This window comes from Schistocerca serialis, chromosome 4 (assembly GCF_023864345.2).
Source record: "Schistocerca serialis cubense isolate TAMUIC-IGC-003099 chromosome 4, iqSchSeri2.2, whole genome shotgun sequence".
In the NCBI taxonomy this organism is placed as follows: domain Eukaryota; kingdom Metazoa; phylum Arthropoda; class Insecta; order Orthoptera; family Acrididae; genus Schistocerca; species Schistocerca serialis.
This window is the reverse complement of record NC_064641.1, coordinates 544,216,193-544,232,734: the sequence shown is the minus strand read 5'-3', so window position 1 is coordinate 544,232,734 and position 16,542 is coordinate 544,216,193. Positions and strand designations below refer to the sequence as shown.

At 37.2% G+C, this 16,542-nt stretch overlaps 1 protein-coding gene across 1 annotated transcript; it reads right to left on the bottom strand.

Annotated features, from left to right (window-relative positions):
* Positions 1-13,268: 13,268 nt before the first annotated feature.
* On the bottom strand, positions 13,269-15,647 carry LOC126474598 (uncharacterized). Its single transcript, XM_050102073.1, has 5 exons — positions 14,477-15,647; positions 13,983-14,081; positions 13,770-13,868; positions 13,558-13,656; positions 13,269-13,438 (listed from the first exon to the last, which is right to left on the bottom strand). The coding sequence occupies exons 1-5, from the start codon at positions 15,645-15,647 to the stop codon at positions 13,410-13,412; spliced, it is 1,497 nt and encodes a 498-aa protein (XP_049958030.1). The 3' UTR covers positions 13,269-13,409.
* Positions 15,648-16,542: the final 895 nt, after the last annotated feature.

Sequence of the window (16,542 nt, the reverse complement as noted above, 5' to 3'; positions counted from 1 at the left end):
CCTGCAACAGTCGTCAGAAGGGTCAGGTTGGAGGAGGGAGCATTATGGTCTGTGGTATGTTTCCATGGGCTTCCCTGGGTGATCTCATCATTCTGGAATGCACATTGTATCAACAAAGGTATGCATCTATTCTTGGAGACTATGTCCTAATGCAGTTTTTTTTCGTCATGATGGCATCTACCAGCAGGACAATGCAATATGTCACACAGCTTGCATTATATGTGTATGATTTGAAGAGCATCAGGATGGCTGTCAAACTCTGTTAGATTTAAACCCAATCAAGAATCGGTGAGACCACTGAAAAGTTGCTACACTGAGTCACAGCGCCAGAGATTGCGCCAAAGATTATTATTCTGCCGCCTCCACTGGGCACTTGCCGTTGGGGACAGCTCGGCTCGAAACGAGACCAACCAATAGAATTTCAAGGTGGCTAGAGCCAATAGGATTGCTTCGCTTTGGATGAACCTGGCGTGAACAACTTTATCTTTGGTGTTTACATGTCATCTTCAATAACATGGACTGCATACGCGCCAATCTTTTGAAATAGTTATTGGTTTTCTCATTTATAGCTGAAATTTGGCATTAATTTTAACAATAAATAGTCTTGTCATGTTGCCTTTTCACATGTAGATGTACAGTTAACGTAGTTACTGCGAAATTCCTTATGTTAGTACGATAGTTACCGTTTTTACATGCGGCCAAGTGAAACCATGAACCATGGACCTTGCCGTTGGTGGGGAGGCTTGCGTGCCTCAGCGATACAGATAGCCGTACCGTAGGTGCAACCACAACGGAGGGGTATCTGTTGAGAGGCCAGACAAACGTGTGGTTCCTGAAGAGGGGCAGCAGCCTTTTCAGTAGTTGCAAGGGCAACAGTCTGGATGATTGACTGATCTGGCCTTGTAACAATAACCAAAACGTCCTTGCTGTGCTGGTACTGCGAACGGCTGAAAGCAAGGGGAAACTACAGCCATAATTTTTCCCGAGGGCATGCAGCTTTACTGTATGATTACATGATGATGGCGTCCTCTTGGGTAAAATATTCCGGAGGTAAAATAGTCCCCCATTCGGATCTCCGGGCGGGGACTACTCAAGAGGATGTCGTTATCAGGAGAAAGAAAACTGGCGTTCTACGGATCGGAGCCTGGAATGTCAGATCCCTTAATCGGGCAGGTAGATTAGAAAATTTAAAAAGGGAAATGGATAGGTTGAAGTTAGATATAGTGGGAATTAGTGAAGTTCGGTGGCAGGAGGAACAAGACTTCTGGTCAGGTGACTACAGGGTTATAAACACAAAATCAAATAGGGGTAATGCAGGAGTAGGTTTAATAATGAATAGGAAAATAGGAATGCGGGTAAGCTACTACAAACAGCATAGTGAACGCATTATTGTGGCAAAGATAGATACGAAGCCCACACCTACTACAGTAGTACAAGTTTATATGCCAACTAGCTCTGCAGATGACGAAGAAATTGAAGAAATGTATGATGAAATAAAAGAAATTATTCAGATTGTGAAGGGAGACGAAAATTTAATAGTCATGGGTGACTGGAATTCGAGTGTAGGAAAAGGGAGAGAAGGAAACATAGTAGGTGAATATGGATTGGGGGACAGAAATGAAAGAGGAAGCCGCCTGGTAGAATTTTGCACAGAGAACAACATAATCATAACTAACACTTGGTTTAAGAATCATGAAAGAAGGTTGTATACATGGAAGAACCCTGGAGATACTAAAAGGTATCAGATAGATTATATAATGGTAAGACAGAGATTTAGGAACCAGGTTTTAAATTGTAAGACATTTCCAGGGGCAGATGTGGACTCTGACCACAATCTATTGGTTATGACCTGTAGATTAAAACTGAAGAAACTGCAAAAAGGTGGGAATTTAAGGAGATGGGACCTGGATAAACTAAAAGAACCAGAGGTTCTACAGAGATTCAGGGAGAGCATAAGGGAGCAATTGACAGGAATGGGGGAATTAAATACAGTAGAAGAAGAATGGGTAGCTTTGAGGGATGAAGTAGTGACAGCAGCAGAGGATCAAGTAGGTAAAAAGACGAGGGCTAGTAGAAATCCTTGGGTAACAGAAGAAATATTGAATTTAATTGATGAAAGGAGAAAATATAAAAATGCAGTAAGTGAAACAGGCAAAAAGGAATACAAACGTCTCAAAAATGAAATCGACAGGAAGTGCAAAATGGCTAAGCAGGGATGGCTAGAGGACAAATGTAAGGATGTAGAGGCCTATCTCACTAGGGGTAAGATAGATACCGCCTACAGGAAAATTAAAGAGACCTTTGGAGATAAGAGAACGACTTGTATGAATATCAAGAGCTCAGATGGAAACCCAGTTCTGAGCAAAGAAGGGAAAGCAGAAAGGTGGAAGGAGTATATAGAGGGTCTATACAAGGGCGATGTACTTGAGGACAATATTATGGAAATGGAAGAGGATGTAGATGAAGATGAAATGGGAGATATGATACTGCGTGAAGAGTTTGACAGAGCAATGAAAGACCTGAGTCGAAACAAGGCCCCCGGAGTAGACAATATTCCATTGGAACTACTGACAGCCGTGGGAGAGCCAGTCCTGACAAAACTCTACCATCTGGTGAGCAAGATATATGAAACAGGCGAAATACCCTCAGACTTCAAGAAGAATATAATAATTCCAATCCCAAAGAAAGCAAGTGTTGACAGATTTGAAAATTACCAAACTATCAGCTTAATAAGTCACAGCTGCAAAATACTAACACAAATTCTTTACAGACGAATGGAAAAACTAGTAGAAGCCAACCTCGGGGAAGATCAATTTGGATTCCGTAGAAACACTGGAACACGTGAGGCAATACTGACCTTACGACTTATCTTAGAAGAAAGATTAAGGAAAGGCAAACCTACGTTTCTAGCATTTGTAGACTTAGAGAAAGCTTTTGACAATGTTGACTGGAATACTCTCTTTCAAATTCTAAAGGTGGCAGGGGTAAAATACAGGGAGCGAAAGGCTATTTACAATTTGTACAGAAACCAGATGGCAGTTATAAGAGTCGAGGGGCATGAAAGGGAAGCAGTGGTTGGGAAGGGAGTAAGACAGGGTTGTAGTCTCTCCCCGATGTTGTTCAATCTGTATATTGAGCAAGCAGTAAAGGAAACAAAAGAAAAATTCGGAGTAGGTATTAAAATTCATGGAGAAGAAATAAAAACTTTGAGGTTCGCTGATGATATTGTAATTCTGTCAGAGACAGCAAAGGACTTGGAAGAGCAGTTGAATGGAATGGACAGTGTCTTGAAAGGAGGATATAAGATGAACATCAACAAAAGCAAAACAAGGATAATGGAATGTAGTCTAATTAAGTCGGGTGATGCTGAGGGAATTAGATTAGGAAATGAGGCACTTAAAGTAGTAAAGGAGTTTTGCTATTTGGGGAGCAAAATAACTGATGATGGTCGAAGTAGAGAGGATATAAAATGTAGGCTGGCAATGGCAAGGAAAGCGTTTCTGAAGAAGAGAAATTTGTTAACATCCAGTATTGATTTAAGTGTCAGGAAGTCATTTCTGAAAGTATTCATATGGAGTGTAGCCATGTATGGAAGTGAAACATGGACGATAAATAGTTTGGATAAGAAGAGAATAGAAGCTTTCGAAATGTGGTGCTACAGAAGAATGCTAAAGATTAGATGGGTAGATCACATAACTAATGAGGAAGTATTGAATAGGATTGGGGAGAAGAGAAGTTTGTGGCACAACTTGACCAGAAGAAGGGATCGGTTGGTAGGACATGTTCTGAGGCATCAAGGGATCACCAATTTAGTATTGGAGGGCAGCGTGGAGGGTAAAAATCGTAGAGGGAGACCAAGAGATGAATACACTAAGCAGATTCAGAAGGATGTAGGTTGCAGTAGGTACTGGGAGATGAAAAAGCTTGCACAGGATAGAGTAGCATGGAGAGCTGCATCAAACCAGTCTCAGGACTGAAGACCACAACAACAACAACAAGTGAAACGTGTTGACAACTCTTTTTACGAGCAACAAAACTACGCATCATCAGTAAATACCTGTTTTCCTTGCACTGACAGTCTTTTAGTGGTACGATTACTTAGGAGAGGAAGACAAAATACCTGTTTGGCAACAGCTTTTTGACGATTTTTCAACTATACTAGTGAAATGTTTCGTTACTTTTTTATAAGAAGTGCAATGGTGTATTTTGTCACTGATGTTATTTTTGTGGAAAAAGGGAGGTAAACATAACGTGGTTCATATTGTCAATGTTGTTGTGGTCTTCAGTCCTGAGATTGGTTTGATGCAGCTCTCCACGCTAATCTATCCTGTGCAAGCTCCTTCATCTCCCAGTACCTACTGCAACCTACATCCTTCTGAATCTGCTTAGTGTATTCATCTCTTGGTCTCCCTGTACGATTTTTACCCTCCAATGCTAAATTTGTGATCCCTTGATGCCTCAGGACATGCCCTACCAACCGATCCCTTCTTCTAGTCAAGTTGTGCCACAAACTTCTCTTCTCCCCAATCCTATTCAATACCTCCTCATTAGTTACGTGATCCACCCCCCCAATCTTCAACATTCTTCTGTTAATATGCGTGTGCTTATTGTGCTGGAACATTCACGTATTGTTTAGATCCACTGATATTTTTGTAACTTGTAGCACTTAGTTTAATGAATATCTGTCTTGACGAACTTTGTTGCTTGCTACAATTATGTGTTTATTTTGTTATTAAATGATCATTTATCTTATAACAAAAAAATGGCAGTGTATATGCCGTGAAAAAATCACATAAAGCTGGTAGAAAAATAATTTGTAACATTGCAATGTAAAATTCCTTTGAACGTTTCAGTTTAGTTTCATGTGGATTTATTCAAAGCCATCCACTTCTGCAACTTTTTCGATATCCCTCTAGATTGGTAATAAAGTTATTCCTGTGACAAACTTAACTCATTATGTTGTATGCAGTGTCAGCACGTATCACAAGAAACAATTTTGTACACAACAGAGAATGGACTTTGAGATTAAGGTGTTCGACTCTGGTTTGTCCGTAATTTTCGCACTTTAGACATGTTTTAATTCTCATTATATTTGGGCCTAGTGAAAGTGGTTAAGATTTTACACGTAAAGGGTGTAAAGCAAAGTTGTCTCGTTCCCTAACTGTAGCTTCACACACATGTACTGCATGTAATATTTAGTGGCTTTTGTTCTGTAAGTGTTACAATTAGTGCAGCAAACTGACTGGGATATGGCATGTTCCATGGTAGCTTAACATAAGTAGGGTCGAGGCACCACTGACGGCCCGATTAAGGACAATTGCTATAGAAATTAGTTTACAGATTACTTCAGTAATTCTATAGTTTCAAATTCTGTGGGGAGCGAGTGTTCTAAATTATATAATAAAAGCAAACGAAAATATTGAAAATGAAATGGCACATTTCCCCAATTTTTGCCATGTTAAACCTCACTATGGCCAGACATTTCCTTGATTTTGGCTGCTACCTATTATAATGAAACTGAGGCTTTACATAATTTCAGAATCTATTTGCAGAAAAGTAATTTATTTTTTGTACAAACATCAGGGTGGCCACCAAATTTGAATTTTCAAATTCAATGTTGTCATGTATTATATTTACTGTATGGTTTTAGGCATACATACTACACTGGAAAGAACAAATTGCTTGTTTTAAAAATATATGATGTCCGATATGAACCATGTCAAGATGTACACCACATACAGCATGACTGACCAAGTGGAGTGATCATCTGAAGGATAGTGCACATCAAAATGTCACATGGCTGCATTTATGCAACACTGTCTGTTTGTTTAAGCCAGACATATTAGGGTCAACTGAAGGGTTAAATGGCCAGTACATGAAAATAGTGACACAGAAGAGAGAGATTAAAATCCACAGTCACATCTCATGGATTAATGATGGTAGAATGTTACAGTTAATCTTGAAAGAAAACTTGAAGTTTCTCATTGAATTTTGTTAAGGTATTCATAATCTTACATTGATTTGTTTACAAAAAAAATTCCTTTTGCAGCAAATTGTCATTACACCTACACTATGCAATATGAAGTTACACAACTGTGTATTAGCTATATTTGAATAAACTGTGGCGACTCATCAATGATTACTTGGTGATGTGACAGTTTGAATGTTTGTCAGGAAAGCTGATTTTTCATCCCATCAAGCCTGTTGAGACAAGTGATAAAGTGTGTGTAACAGGTACAACATACACCCTGCATATCCCTGCCCATCTGCATTAGCTTCCCTGCATGTTTGACTTTGACCGACCATTCTGTAGCACACTTACCAATGTATACTTTCTCAAACATCAATTTCTGACATAATTTTAGGTGCTTCAGCTGACACTTTTGTTTTCAGGGATTGTAACACATTAATTTTAGATTTCATTCCTTTTCTGGATAATTTTTGTCCTTGTTGTTTTTCAGTTTCACTTAGTTGCTTCTTTTGTCATCTATGTACAAGCAACTTGGATTACACATAGACAGAATTAAACTTCTGTTGATTTTAAAATTGTCAACACTGTACAAGCATTATGAGCAAGAATACTTTTCACTCTAACTCTCAACAATACACTCAGAAACTTCCTGACAGATTAAAACTGTGTGCCAGACCAAGACTCGAACTCGGGCAAGTGCTCTCTTATCTGAACTACCCGTGTACAACTCAAACCCCAACCTCATTTCTGCCAGTACATCACTGCCTACTCAAGTTTGAGTCTAGCTCTGGCACACATTCTCAATCTGACAGGAAGTTTCATATCAGCGCACACGCTGCTACAGAGTGAGCATCAATTCTGGAAATACATTCAGTTTATTGAAAAACCTCTTTCTACAACAGCATTTCCAGGCAAAAGTACTGACATTTTAAGAAATTCTACAAAATTACAACATTCTTTTGTGGCAATGTAATGAGGTTCATCCAACCAAGTTTCACTTATTTTGAAAAATGCCAATTTTTTTTCTTTTTGAATATGAGCATCGTTACAAATATTGACAAATTGTTGTTTGACACAAACACAAATTTTCACCAGAAAGAGAATTTAAAGTCATAATGTCAATCTTTATACAGGTGTTTCTTGATTTAATGCTGCTGATAGGTCCAAACATGAAATTGCATGAGTAGGTTTATATTTCAGTGGTTCGCCTTCAAGTAGCTTTTGTATTATACCAATAATACAGGAATACATTTCTTCTTTTAGCCTCAAGATGTCAGTCAGTCAAGTCCTTAACTTTCTTTTGGTACCTTTGCAGTGAAATCCAAAATACACGAAGCATTGTGCAGTGATCAGATTCTTAACATTCTTCATGTCAGCCTACACGAGGGATTTTCCGATTATGCAAAATGTCTGAACTGACAACTTGCTGCATTGATCAGGTGGTACAAGTGAACAACTCATTACACAAAAAATAAGCCATAGGTACATCAGTTAGAAAATCACATAAAATTTTTTGAAAGGATGTGCTGTCAGTGAAAAAAAAAGCCAATTTTTGACCTAAGAATTTGTCTCCAACTGTTAAGATAGAGTTTTCAAACACTCTGAATCAGGTAAGAGTTTAATTCTAAGCCAATTGAGAAATATAAGTTCTTAGATGTGGGAGAATTTAAAAGCTAGTTGGGCCACATTTACAATCCATTTTGTGCCACAGAATTGCAAAGGAAAACCTGAAGACACTATATATTCTGTATATTGACACCTTCGCGTAGGCAAATTGTGAAACACACAATACAAGGCTCTGAAAATAGTGGTCTTTCCTAATTTGTTTGTGACACTCCAGTTTTAAAAGTGCAATGAACTATATGCAGGTTACAACCACCTAACTGCAAGAGTTTCATGTTACCAGAAATTTATTTTACTTCATTATTCAAAAACTTCCAAGCTGGAAAATTTTAGAAATATTCTGCAAATTAAAAGGTCCTTTCAAAGCATAGGCTCTTTGGCATTGAATAAAGACAGAATCAAAGTATCAGGTCGAGATCAGCGACTTATTTCAAATCCCAAAAACTAACATGGATGTCCATTTGTTTGTTGTTTTATTTTTGTATGACATCGGTGCTGTATACAGTCTGACATAAGTAATGTGTGGCCGTTGGCCACATAATTTTATGAAGCTGCTCACATTTGTTGAGTGAAACTACTCAAAATCAAGAAAAATTATATGTAACTTGTGGCTGGTCTACAATTTCAATATCCAACAGTCGCTGGTTCCCTGCAGATGATGCTTGCTTTTGCTAACATGAAATTGCGTTCACAGCTTACACTGCCAATGCAGTCACTCATACGAATTGTCTCACTATTACCTGTTACTTGGCACACTTAAACATTGCAACACGTAAGATACACCAGGGTCATCAGGACACATTTACATTTTGAGTATGTTATGGGAAAAAATTAAACAGTTGATTGGAATTTAAATATTAAATTTTTAATTATGATTTATTAATACAATTTTAAGACTACATTCATAATTTGTCATCATATCTTATAGACTTTATGAAGTAATACAGTGACGTACAAAACATACAGAACGTGAAAAAAAAGTTTTCAAATATTCTACACATCAGCTACAAATATTAAGATACACAATTGAAACTTCATATATAAACAGAAAATAGATTTTAAATCAAAATTATAAACCAAAAGAAAAGATTAAATTCAGTACAAAAGTTTCTGCAGGCATAACTTACAAGAAAATTTTACTGTAACTTTTAGCTGAATGTACAGCAATTATAAAAATATTTCACAGTATCATGAATTGCAATAAAATCTTAGTTTTTGAAAATTAAGTTTCTTTCCAGTCAGTTTCAGAAACTTGATTCATCCAAACTTCCAAAACTGTTCGCACACAGAACAATGGAACTTCCAAACACAATGGTGCTCGACATCTGGCACATGATTTAGTTTATCTGTGAGTTTCCTGGCATCAAAGGTTGCTGAAACATCAAATCAAGGGCAAAATAATAGACATTTCAAGGGTATAGTTGCTCCAAAATTCAGTCTACCAGTGCCGTTTATAGCATACAACCAATCCAGTTTTTCACACACTTATCTAAAAGCCCCCCAAAAATAACAAAAACCAACAATTATCTTGATTTACGTATTGTCAGTTACTTTTGAGACAGAATTTTGCTTTACTTATCTGGCAATGATGTAGTCCTTTTTTCAATGTTTCCGAGTACTATCTCTGAAATAATTTCATTGTTGAAAAGCAGTTCCCAAAATGAAAGTGTCCTTTTGTTTAGCTGTATGTAATGTCAAAAGGCTACATAGTAGGCAACATAGTGTTAAGTACTTGAACAAGGTGAAACAGATCAATATAGAGAATCTGCCCTCTTAGCATATTGTAGTACAAAAATAGTATCTAGAAATAACGGTGCGAAAATATTTTATCTGTTGCTAATTTGACATGTCCTGACCTCTTCTATAAAGCTTTTAAGTATACCAACATTTCCATTCAGACAATGGATCCAAATCACACCATATCTCTTCTGCCAGGTATTATTTCCAATCCACAGCATCACAAAGAGGTAAAATAAAGATTAGCATAGTGTAGAATACATTGTTTGTGTAGTTCTATTTCTTTCTCAGTGAAAACAAATTGTGCTTAATTTTGAATGATACATCCTTAAATAATATGCTTGAACATGTTGCTGAATATAATTGATTTATTTAGTATGTGCTTAAACATTACTACTATTAACTATTTACTTCTAAGGGACACAGCAGGTGACAATTTTTGTAAAGTCATACAATGTAGACTTTCATGGCCAACATTTTCTTGAGTCAAAATTTCCAGGTTAAAAGGCCATGGTTGATGTATAAAATTACTTCTTCCTGACGTTTCATCTCTAACTGCGGGAGACATCTTCCGAGGTAGAATGGAAGTTACAATTGTACCTCTGAAGATGTCTCCCGCACTTGGAGTAGTAGTAGTTTTATACACTGACCACAGCCTTTCAACCCATAAACTATACCTCAAGAATTCTTGTAAGGTTAGTATTATCTGATGGAAACTATAAATAAGTTGTTACCATGAACAGTGCAGTGAGCTTATTCAGTTTCAAAAGTTACCTGTCTAAGAGAAATCAGCATAAGACATAAGACTCATTGCACCTCAAATGTAGAGAAAACCATAATTTAAATACTGATCATCCTGATCTGGAAATGTAATACTGTCAAGTATAACCTTTGGATGTTTGTTAACTTTGCAGGTGAGACTAACACAGGGGATGGGATGATGGTTTACACTATATGTTGCGAAGGAAAAAAAAAGACACCATTTTATCCAACTGTCAACATCCCACAGCAATCAGTCGAGCTGGAAGTTTGTCAGTTCCAGATGGGTTAATCTCAGTTTTTACTTTGGTGATTTATTTGTTTTTAAAGATCACATTTATTGACATATTTTTGGCAGTAAATAAAATACTTAAAAGTCACTGCCCAGTTTGGTGCTCTCCTGACATGCACTGGGCACAGACACACAATGGTAGCACTAGTACCTTATGTGTATCGAAAGTGTAATCAAGTATATTTCACAAGCCAGTGGTGAAAACTACAAACAGTTTGGAACTAGTAAGGAATGTTGGGCTAAGACTTTATTAATTTTAGACACAATTAACGATTAGTAAAGATTATTGTGGCACAATGTGTAACGTCACATTACATTTACAAGCCAAATGTAACTAATCCCATTACAAAACAGTAGTAATGCTTCAATATGGAACAGTAAGTGGGCAGTGGATAATATGTGTTCAAAACAATGAACAATTTGTGAGTTCCTTCTCAAGTACTGGAAATACCATAAGAAATTGTGTGAAAAGATAATCTTAGACTACAGGATTCAAGAGCAACCACATTAATGGAACTTTGGATTAGAAATTTAGGTAATACAGTTGCTTTGAAAATCACAGTAGAGATGAGATGCACAGAAGCCTCAACGTAACCAATACTAAGAACAAAAAGTTAGGCCCAAATACAATCAAGTGTGCACACTATCAAATAATTATTTGTAGGACATACTGAGAATCTGTCAACTTGACACACTCATCTTCACGAATACTACAGTGTCTATTGGTGGCCACTGTCGTACCAGGAAGCTTGGTGTAATCTAATGGCACTTTAATTCTCCGACTCGTCACAGGACAAGTAACTTACTAACTTATTGCTGCGCATTAGCTGGTGCACTCATGCTCCTTGTGGCATGACAATGAGGAAACAAGAAGATATCACATTTATATGGGTTAAACTTTACTTACAGCTTAGGCGCCCTCGTGCGGTGATGTTGGCAACGACCGTGCAGTGCTGGAAATTATTCTCTAATATTTCATTTCTTGTAAGCACTTTTTCTAAATGTTCGCTTTACTAGGATAATTAATTTACTGAGCAGACGCGGGTACATGCAAGAACACGTCAACCATAGAGTAGGAACAGGATTAATTATTTATTTCATGGTTGGTCGCTGTTGACATCAGCACAGCACGCCACCTGAACCGCAAGTAAAATTTTACCATTATATGTAACTGACAGGGTGAAACGGCTAACAACAAAACAGGCATCCAAAGTTAGGAGGAAAAATCCCTAAATTCTCAAAAGAAGCATTCTGGCTATTAGTCTGGAGGGAGTTTCAAAAATAGTGAAAAAATGAACCTGTGTTGTTAGATTAGGAATTGACGTCACACCAACAAATGGAAGTCTAGTATGTTAAGAACTGCACATCCACACTCTCATTGGAAAACTTTTAGTCTCATCACATACAGTACGAGCCTGTTACACTCCTGAACACAGAACAGAGATAATCAATGCATAAAGTAACTACCATATCCCCCAACAATCAATCCTCATGTAAGGTCTACTAATAGCATTTAAAGAGTTCACTGCATACCTTTGCAGCTAGCAGAACTAAACTTTGATTATTTTGGCTAAAAATATCTTGGCTAACTGTGTTGAAATAAATTTTTTTAAAACCTTTCCAAACAGCAAAAATGTTGCGAGCACATATCAGGTGCTGAAAAGTGGTGTGAAGGGGAAAAAATTTCAAAAACTAATGTTTACAATTTGTGAGGGCAGTAGGAAGCCATTAATCTAGCATTATGTCATTTAGCTACTCACAAGTTTCAAATATTAGCAATTAACACATTCGCTGTTGGCTTATGCATGTGCTATTAACTTGTAATAAGTGCCAATTGCAGAATATGTTAAGCATTGAATCAAGAGTAAACAGAATATTGTGTTGCTGGTCACTGCTTCAACTTACAGAGACAGTCTTCACAAAGAGTACATTTTTAGACATCTGAGCGGCATGGGAGAGAATTATGGAGAAAAACACTCATACAAAGTGAGTTCACAATCTTGCCTATATACCGTAAGGCACATTCCATCTATCACATCCATGCTGTCTCACAACCAACCTGTGTTTTAAAAATCTATTTATAGTGAGTCATAACTTGAATGAAAATTATAAAAATGTTGGGTATTTTCTATGTTGACAACTTCATTTACTTCAAGCTAAAAAGATTGTTCAACTAATCAAACTTTTGAAATTATGCTCTAAAGGCTGAAGATGTCAATATCTAGTGGTGGTTATATCATACTGAGTGCTGACTACCACACTGCATTGTCTTATTTAGCCTTTTCATTTGGTGTTTACTGCATCTGACACTTTCTCCTCAGTAAGCAAGGTAAGATTCTCTGAATTCAAGTTTAGTGAGGAGTAAAATAAAGTGTGTATGATATTATTATAAGGAAGACTATGGAGTGAAATTTAGCCTCATTTAAAAACTATTGCTAAATATAATTCTTGGTGTAACTTGCATGTAATGTCCATTAAGTATATAAACTGTAGTGTTTCTTATGGATTAAGGTGAAAGAGTTTACGTCCTATCTGCAGTGATTTAAAAGTTACAGCATTTTTTAATTTTCCTAGTGAAGTGTACTTCATGTGCGAGGTGTACTGGGACACGTGAACAAATCGCCAGTGCAGACAACATGATTCACAACAAGGATGTATGTGATCCTGATACAGTTTAATTCGTAACCAAGACAATTGGCTATGCCTGTAATGTGAAATATTCGCCATAACATCATCAATACAGAAAGAATGTATCACACTATTATATAGCTATATTTGTACTAATATATTTTGTGAAGAAAAACCAGTCTGACAAGTGGTAAAAAAATTTCAATTAAACAAAAGGGCACTTGTCTTTGGTATAAATCAGAAATGAAATGTCATAAGGAAGGTTGTAGTTGACAAGCAAAATTTCAGATCAGAAAGGATCCACAAATACTGCCTGAATTTATAATACCATTCCATAGCCGTGTTGCAGAACATGCGCTGTAGTAAGGGAAGGCACTGATACCATCTTATCCTGCCCTGTCACTGGTTTAAATGTGGGAGAACAGCACCTGTAATCAGCATTTAAAACCAAATTGCTATAAATAACTTACAAGGGACTATGGCATAAAGCTGGAATAACATTTTATAATAAAGAGATGCACTAATGCCTGAATTCATAGAAAATCACCATTTGTTGAGCTGTGTAGCAACACACGCACTGTACCGATGGACGGATGTGGTACCACCACAGCCTGTTTTGGTATTGGTTGAATTGTGGAAGTTGAGCCTGCAGGCAGAAATGCAAACTAAGTTACAGTAAGTAATTTATAAGGAGCTGTGACAAAAATAAACAATGGCATAACACAGAGGTGCACTAATATCTTGATTCATAGTACTCACTATTCCTCGGGCTGTGTTTCAGCACATACGATGTAGCGAGAGACGGACTAGATACCACCTCAGCCTGTTTTGCTATTGGCTGAATCATGGGAGTTGAGCCTGCAAGCAGAATTGCAAACCGGATTGCTGTAACTTACGAGGAACTATGGCATAAAACTAGAATGATATTTTATAACAAAAAGGTACATTAATACCTGGATTTATAATACTCACGATTCGTCGGGCTGTGCTGTAGGGCACATGCTGTAATGGGGAATGGACCTGCTACACCCTCTGTATTTTTTATTGTTGGTTGCTTTTGAACAGCTGAACCTGCAAACAGTATATCATATTAGACTGCTGACATTAACAGATAATAGAGCACTGGTTAAGTTTTAGTTATAGCTCAGGCGGCGCGGTGCTGTGATACTGGCAATGACCGTTTATTTATTCTGTATATTTTGTTTCTTGTAAATACTTGTTCTAAATGTTTGCTTTACAAGGATAATTAAATTACTGAGCAAACAAGGGTACATACGAGAACCTGGCAACTAGAGAACAGGAACAGCATTAATTATTTACTTCATAATTGATCATTGCCATCAGCAGCACACTATGCCACTTCAGTCATACGTAGAATTTTACCAGACTGCTTCATTACAAGCATTTTTTGCTGCAGGGATGTACGTTGTTGGGAGGGGAAGGGGGCGGGGGCACTAGTAACATACCTTTTTCCACAAGTGCATCTTCTTTGTCTGCCAGTAGAGATAATTTGATCAAACTGGATTCTTCTGAATTTGGTAGCACCAGGGATGCATTATTACTCCTTTTGTTTTTCTTTGTAGAGTACAGTCTACGTTGAGGTAAAATCTTTTGTGATTGTTTCCTTTCTATTTGCAGTGGTGCCTGTTTTTGCTGCAACATTCCGACAGCTACAGTTGCCGTTAGTGATGATAACATTTTTTTAGCAGTTTCCAAGTCATTTGAGGTCAGCTCAGATACAATACCAGAAAACTCTGTGATAAGTTCCCTTCTTTGGACTGACAAAGGTACAGAATCATTAACACTTTTTTTCGTTACCTCTGCTAGTATTTCTGTTTTCTCATCTACAACAGAAATATCTTCACTCTCAGTAAGTGTAACTTCACTATTTCTTAGGTGTTCAGAAGGTTCCTGCTTTAACTGAATCTGGCAAACACTACGTATGTGCTTGCACATATTCCATTTGATGGTATAGTCAATACATGTACAAGAATACCTATGAATGCAAGCCCTGCATTTAATGCACATCAATCTGCAGTTGCACTGAAAGTCATTATCATATACAAAATAATCTGTTGACCTTCTTGAAGAAGAACGCACTTTCCAACCCAAAAACTCCATAGTAATGAAGTCCTCCTTAATATTATTCCCTGATTTATGCCGAAGGCAAATGTCCTTAAGTTTACTAGTCAGTTTACCTTTATTTAGCACAATAAGCCTGTCAAACAGTTTGTGCTTCACAAATGACATCAATGCAAAAATAGCTTTGTCTAAACGCTTGACACATTTACTACCTAGATATATATATTTAATAGTGCGATGCATTCTTTCTATATGCATGTTGGTATTGATTCCAGCATTCAATCTATGGCAATATGCCCAACAATTTGCATTCCCAACATAGTTGTCTCGGAAGTATGTGGCAAATTGAACTGTATCAGGATCACATTCCAATCTCTCTAGCACAATATTTAACATCTCATCAAATGAATCTACATCCTGCTCATGCATCAAAGTTCTGATTTGCTTGTATACTTCACCTTGTTTTTCTACACCTTGAATCTTACATTTGATATTCTTCCTCCAACATCTATCAACATGCCATGTACAATAAAGTCGCATAGATGGAGCTGCCATGACATCATTCCATGCAATAAAGAAAGACTCGGCCAAATCCGACATAAAAACATTTGGCAAAATTGATCCAACCTGCCTCTATGTGCTGGAAAAATATGGACAGCATCTGGGAGTCATTCCTGTTAGATATTAGAAACGCGCATGGAAACCCTTGTCTTAGATCGTCTAGCACTAGTAGAGTTATAAGTTCAAAATTATATCCATTAAGACCATGTGTCCCATCAACACAAACGCAGTCGTTCCCATATTTCTTTAATATCTCGCCTTGAGCTTTGTTCATAATTATCAATGCAAAATCAGAGCGCTTTAATTGTGGGTACGAATCAAGGACTACATCCTGTGGTTTATAGAAAAGCACACAAGGACTGTCTCCACCATTTACTTCATTTACCCATGCTTCTACACTTATTGCATCATTATGGTGTCTTATTGACTTGAAGGACAAATTATAAGACTGATCTATATTATGTAGATCCTGTCTCGTAATCAAATGTATCCTTTCCAAGTTTGAATCTACAACCGTATCTCGAATTTTGTCTAATATGACAGAGAATGGTATGCCACTTGCTATATCTGCAGCAATACTTTCCCTTTCTCTTTTTGTTAGTTGCAGATGACATAACTCGGATTTGTGGCCAACATGGGTTGAAACATATTTCACACAGCAGGTTCCATTCTTTTTCATATCTACTCTCATCTTAGCAGGGCACAGTGCATCAATCTTACTAATACCTTGCAATTTAAAACATCGCACGTTTCTTCCTCTAGACACAAACTTACCAGACCGGTGACAAATATAAGAAACAACTTCTGAATCAACCTTAGCATGGGAACCACGACGTTTGAAGAAATTTGAGAGCAGAAGGCGCCCTTTCTTTATTTATTGCTGAACATT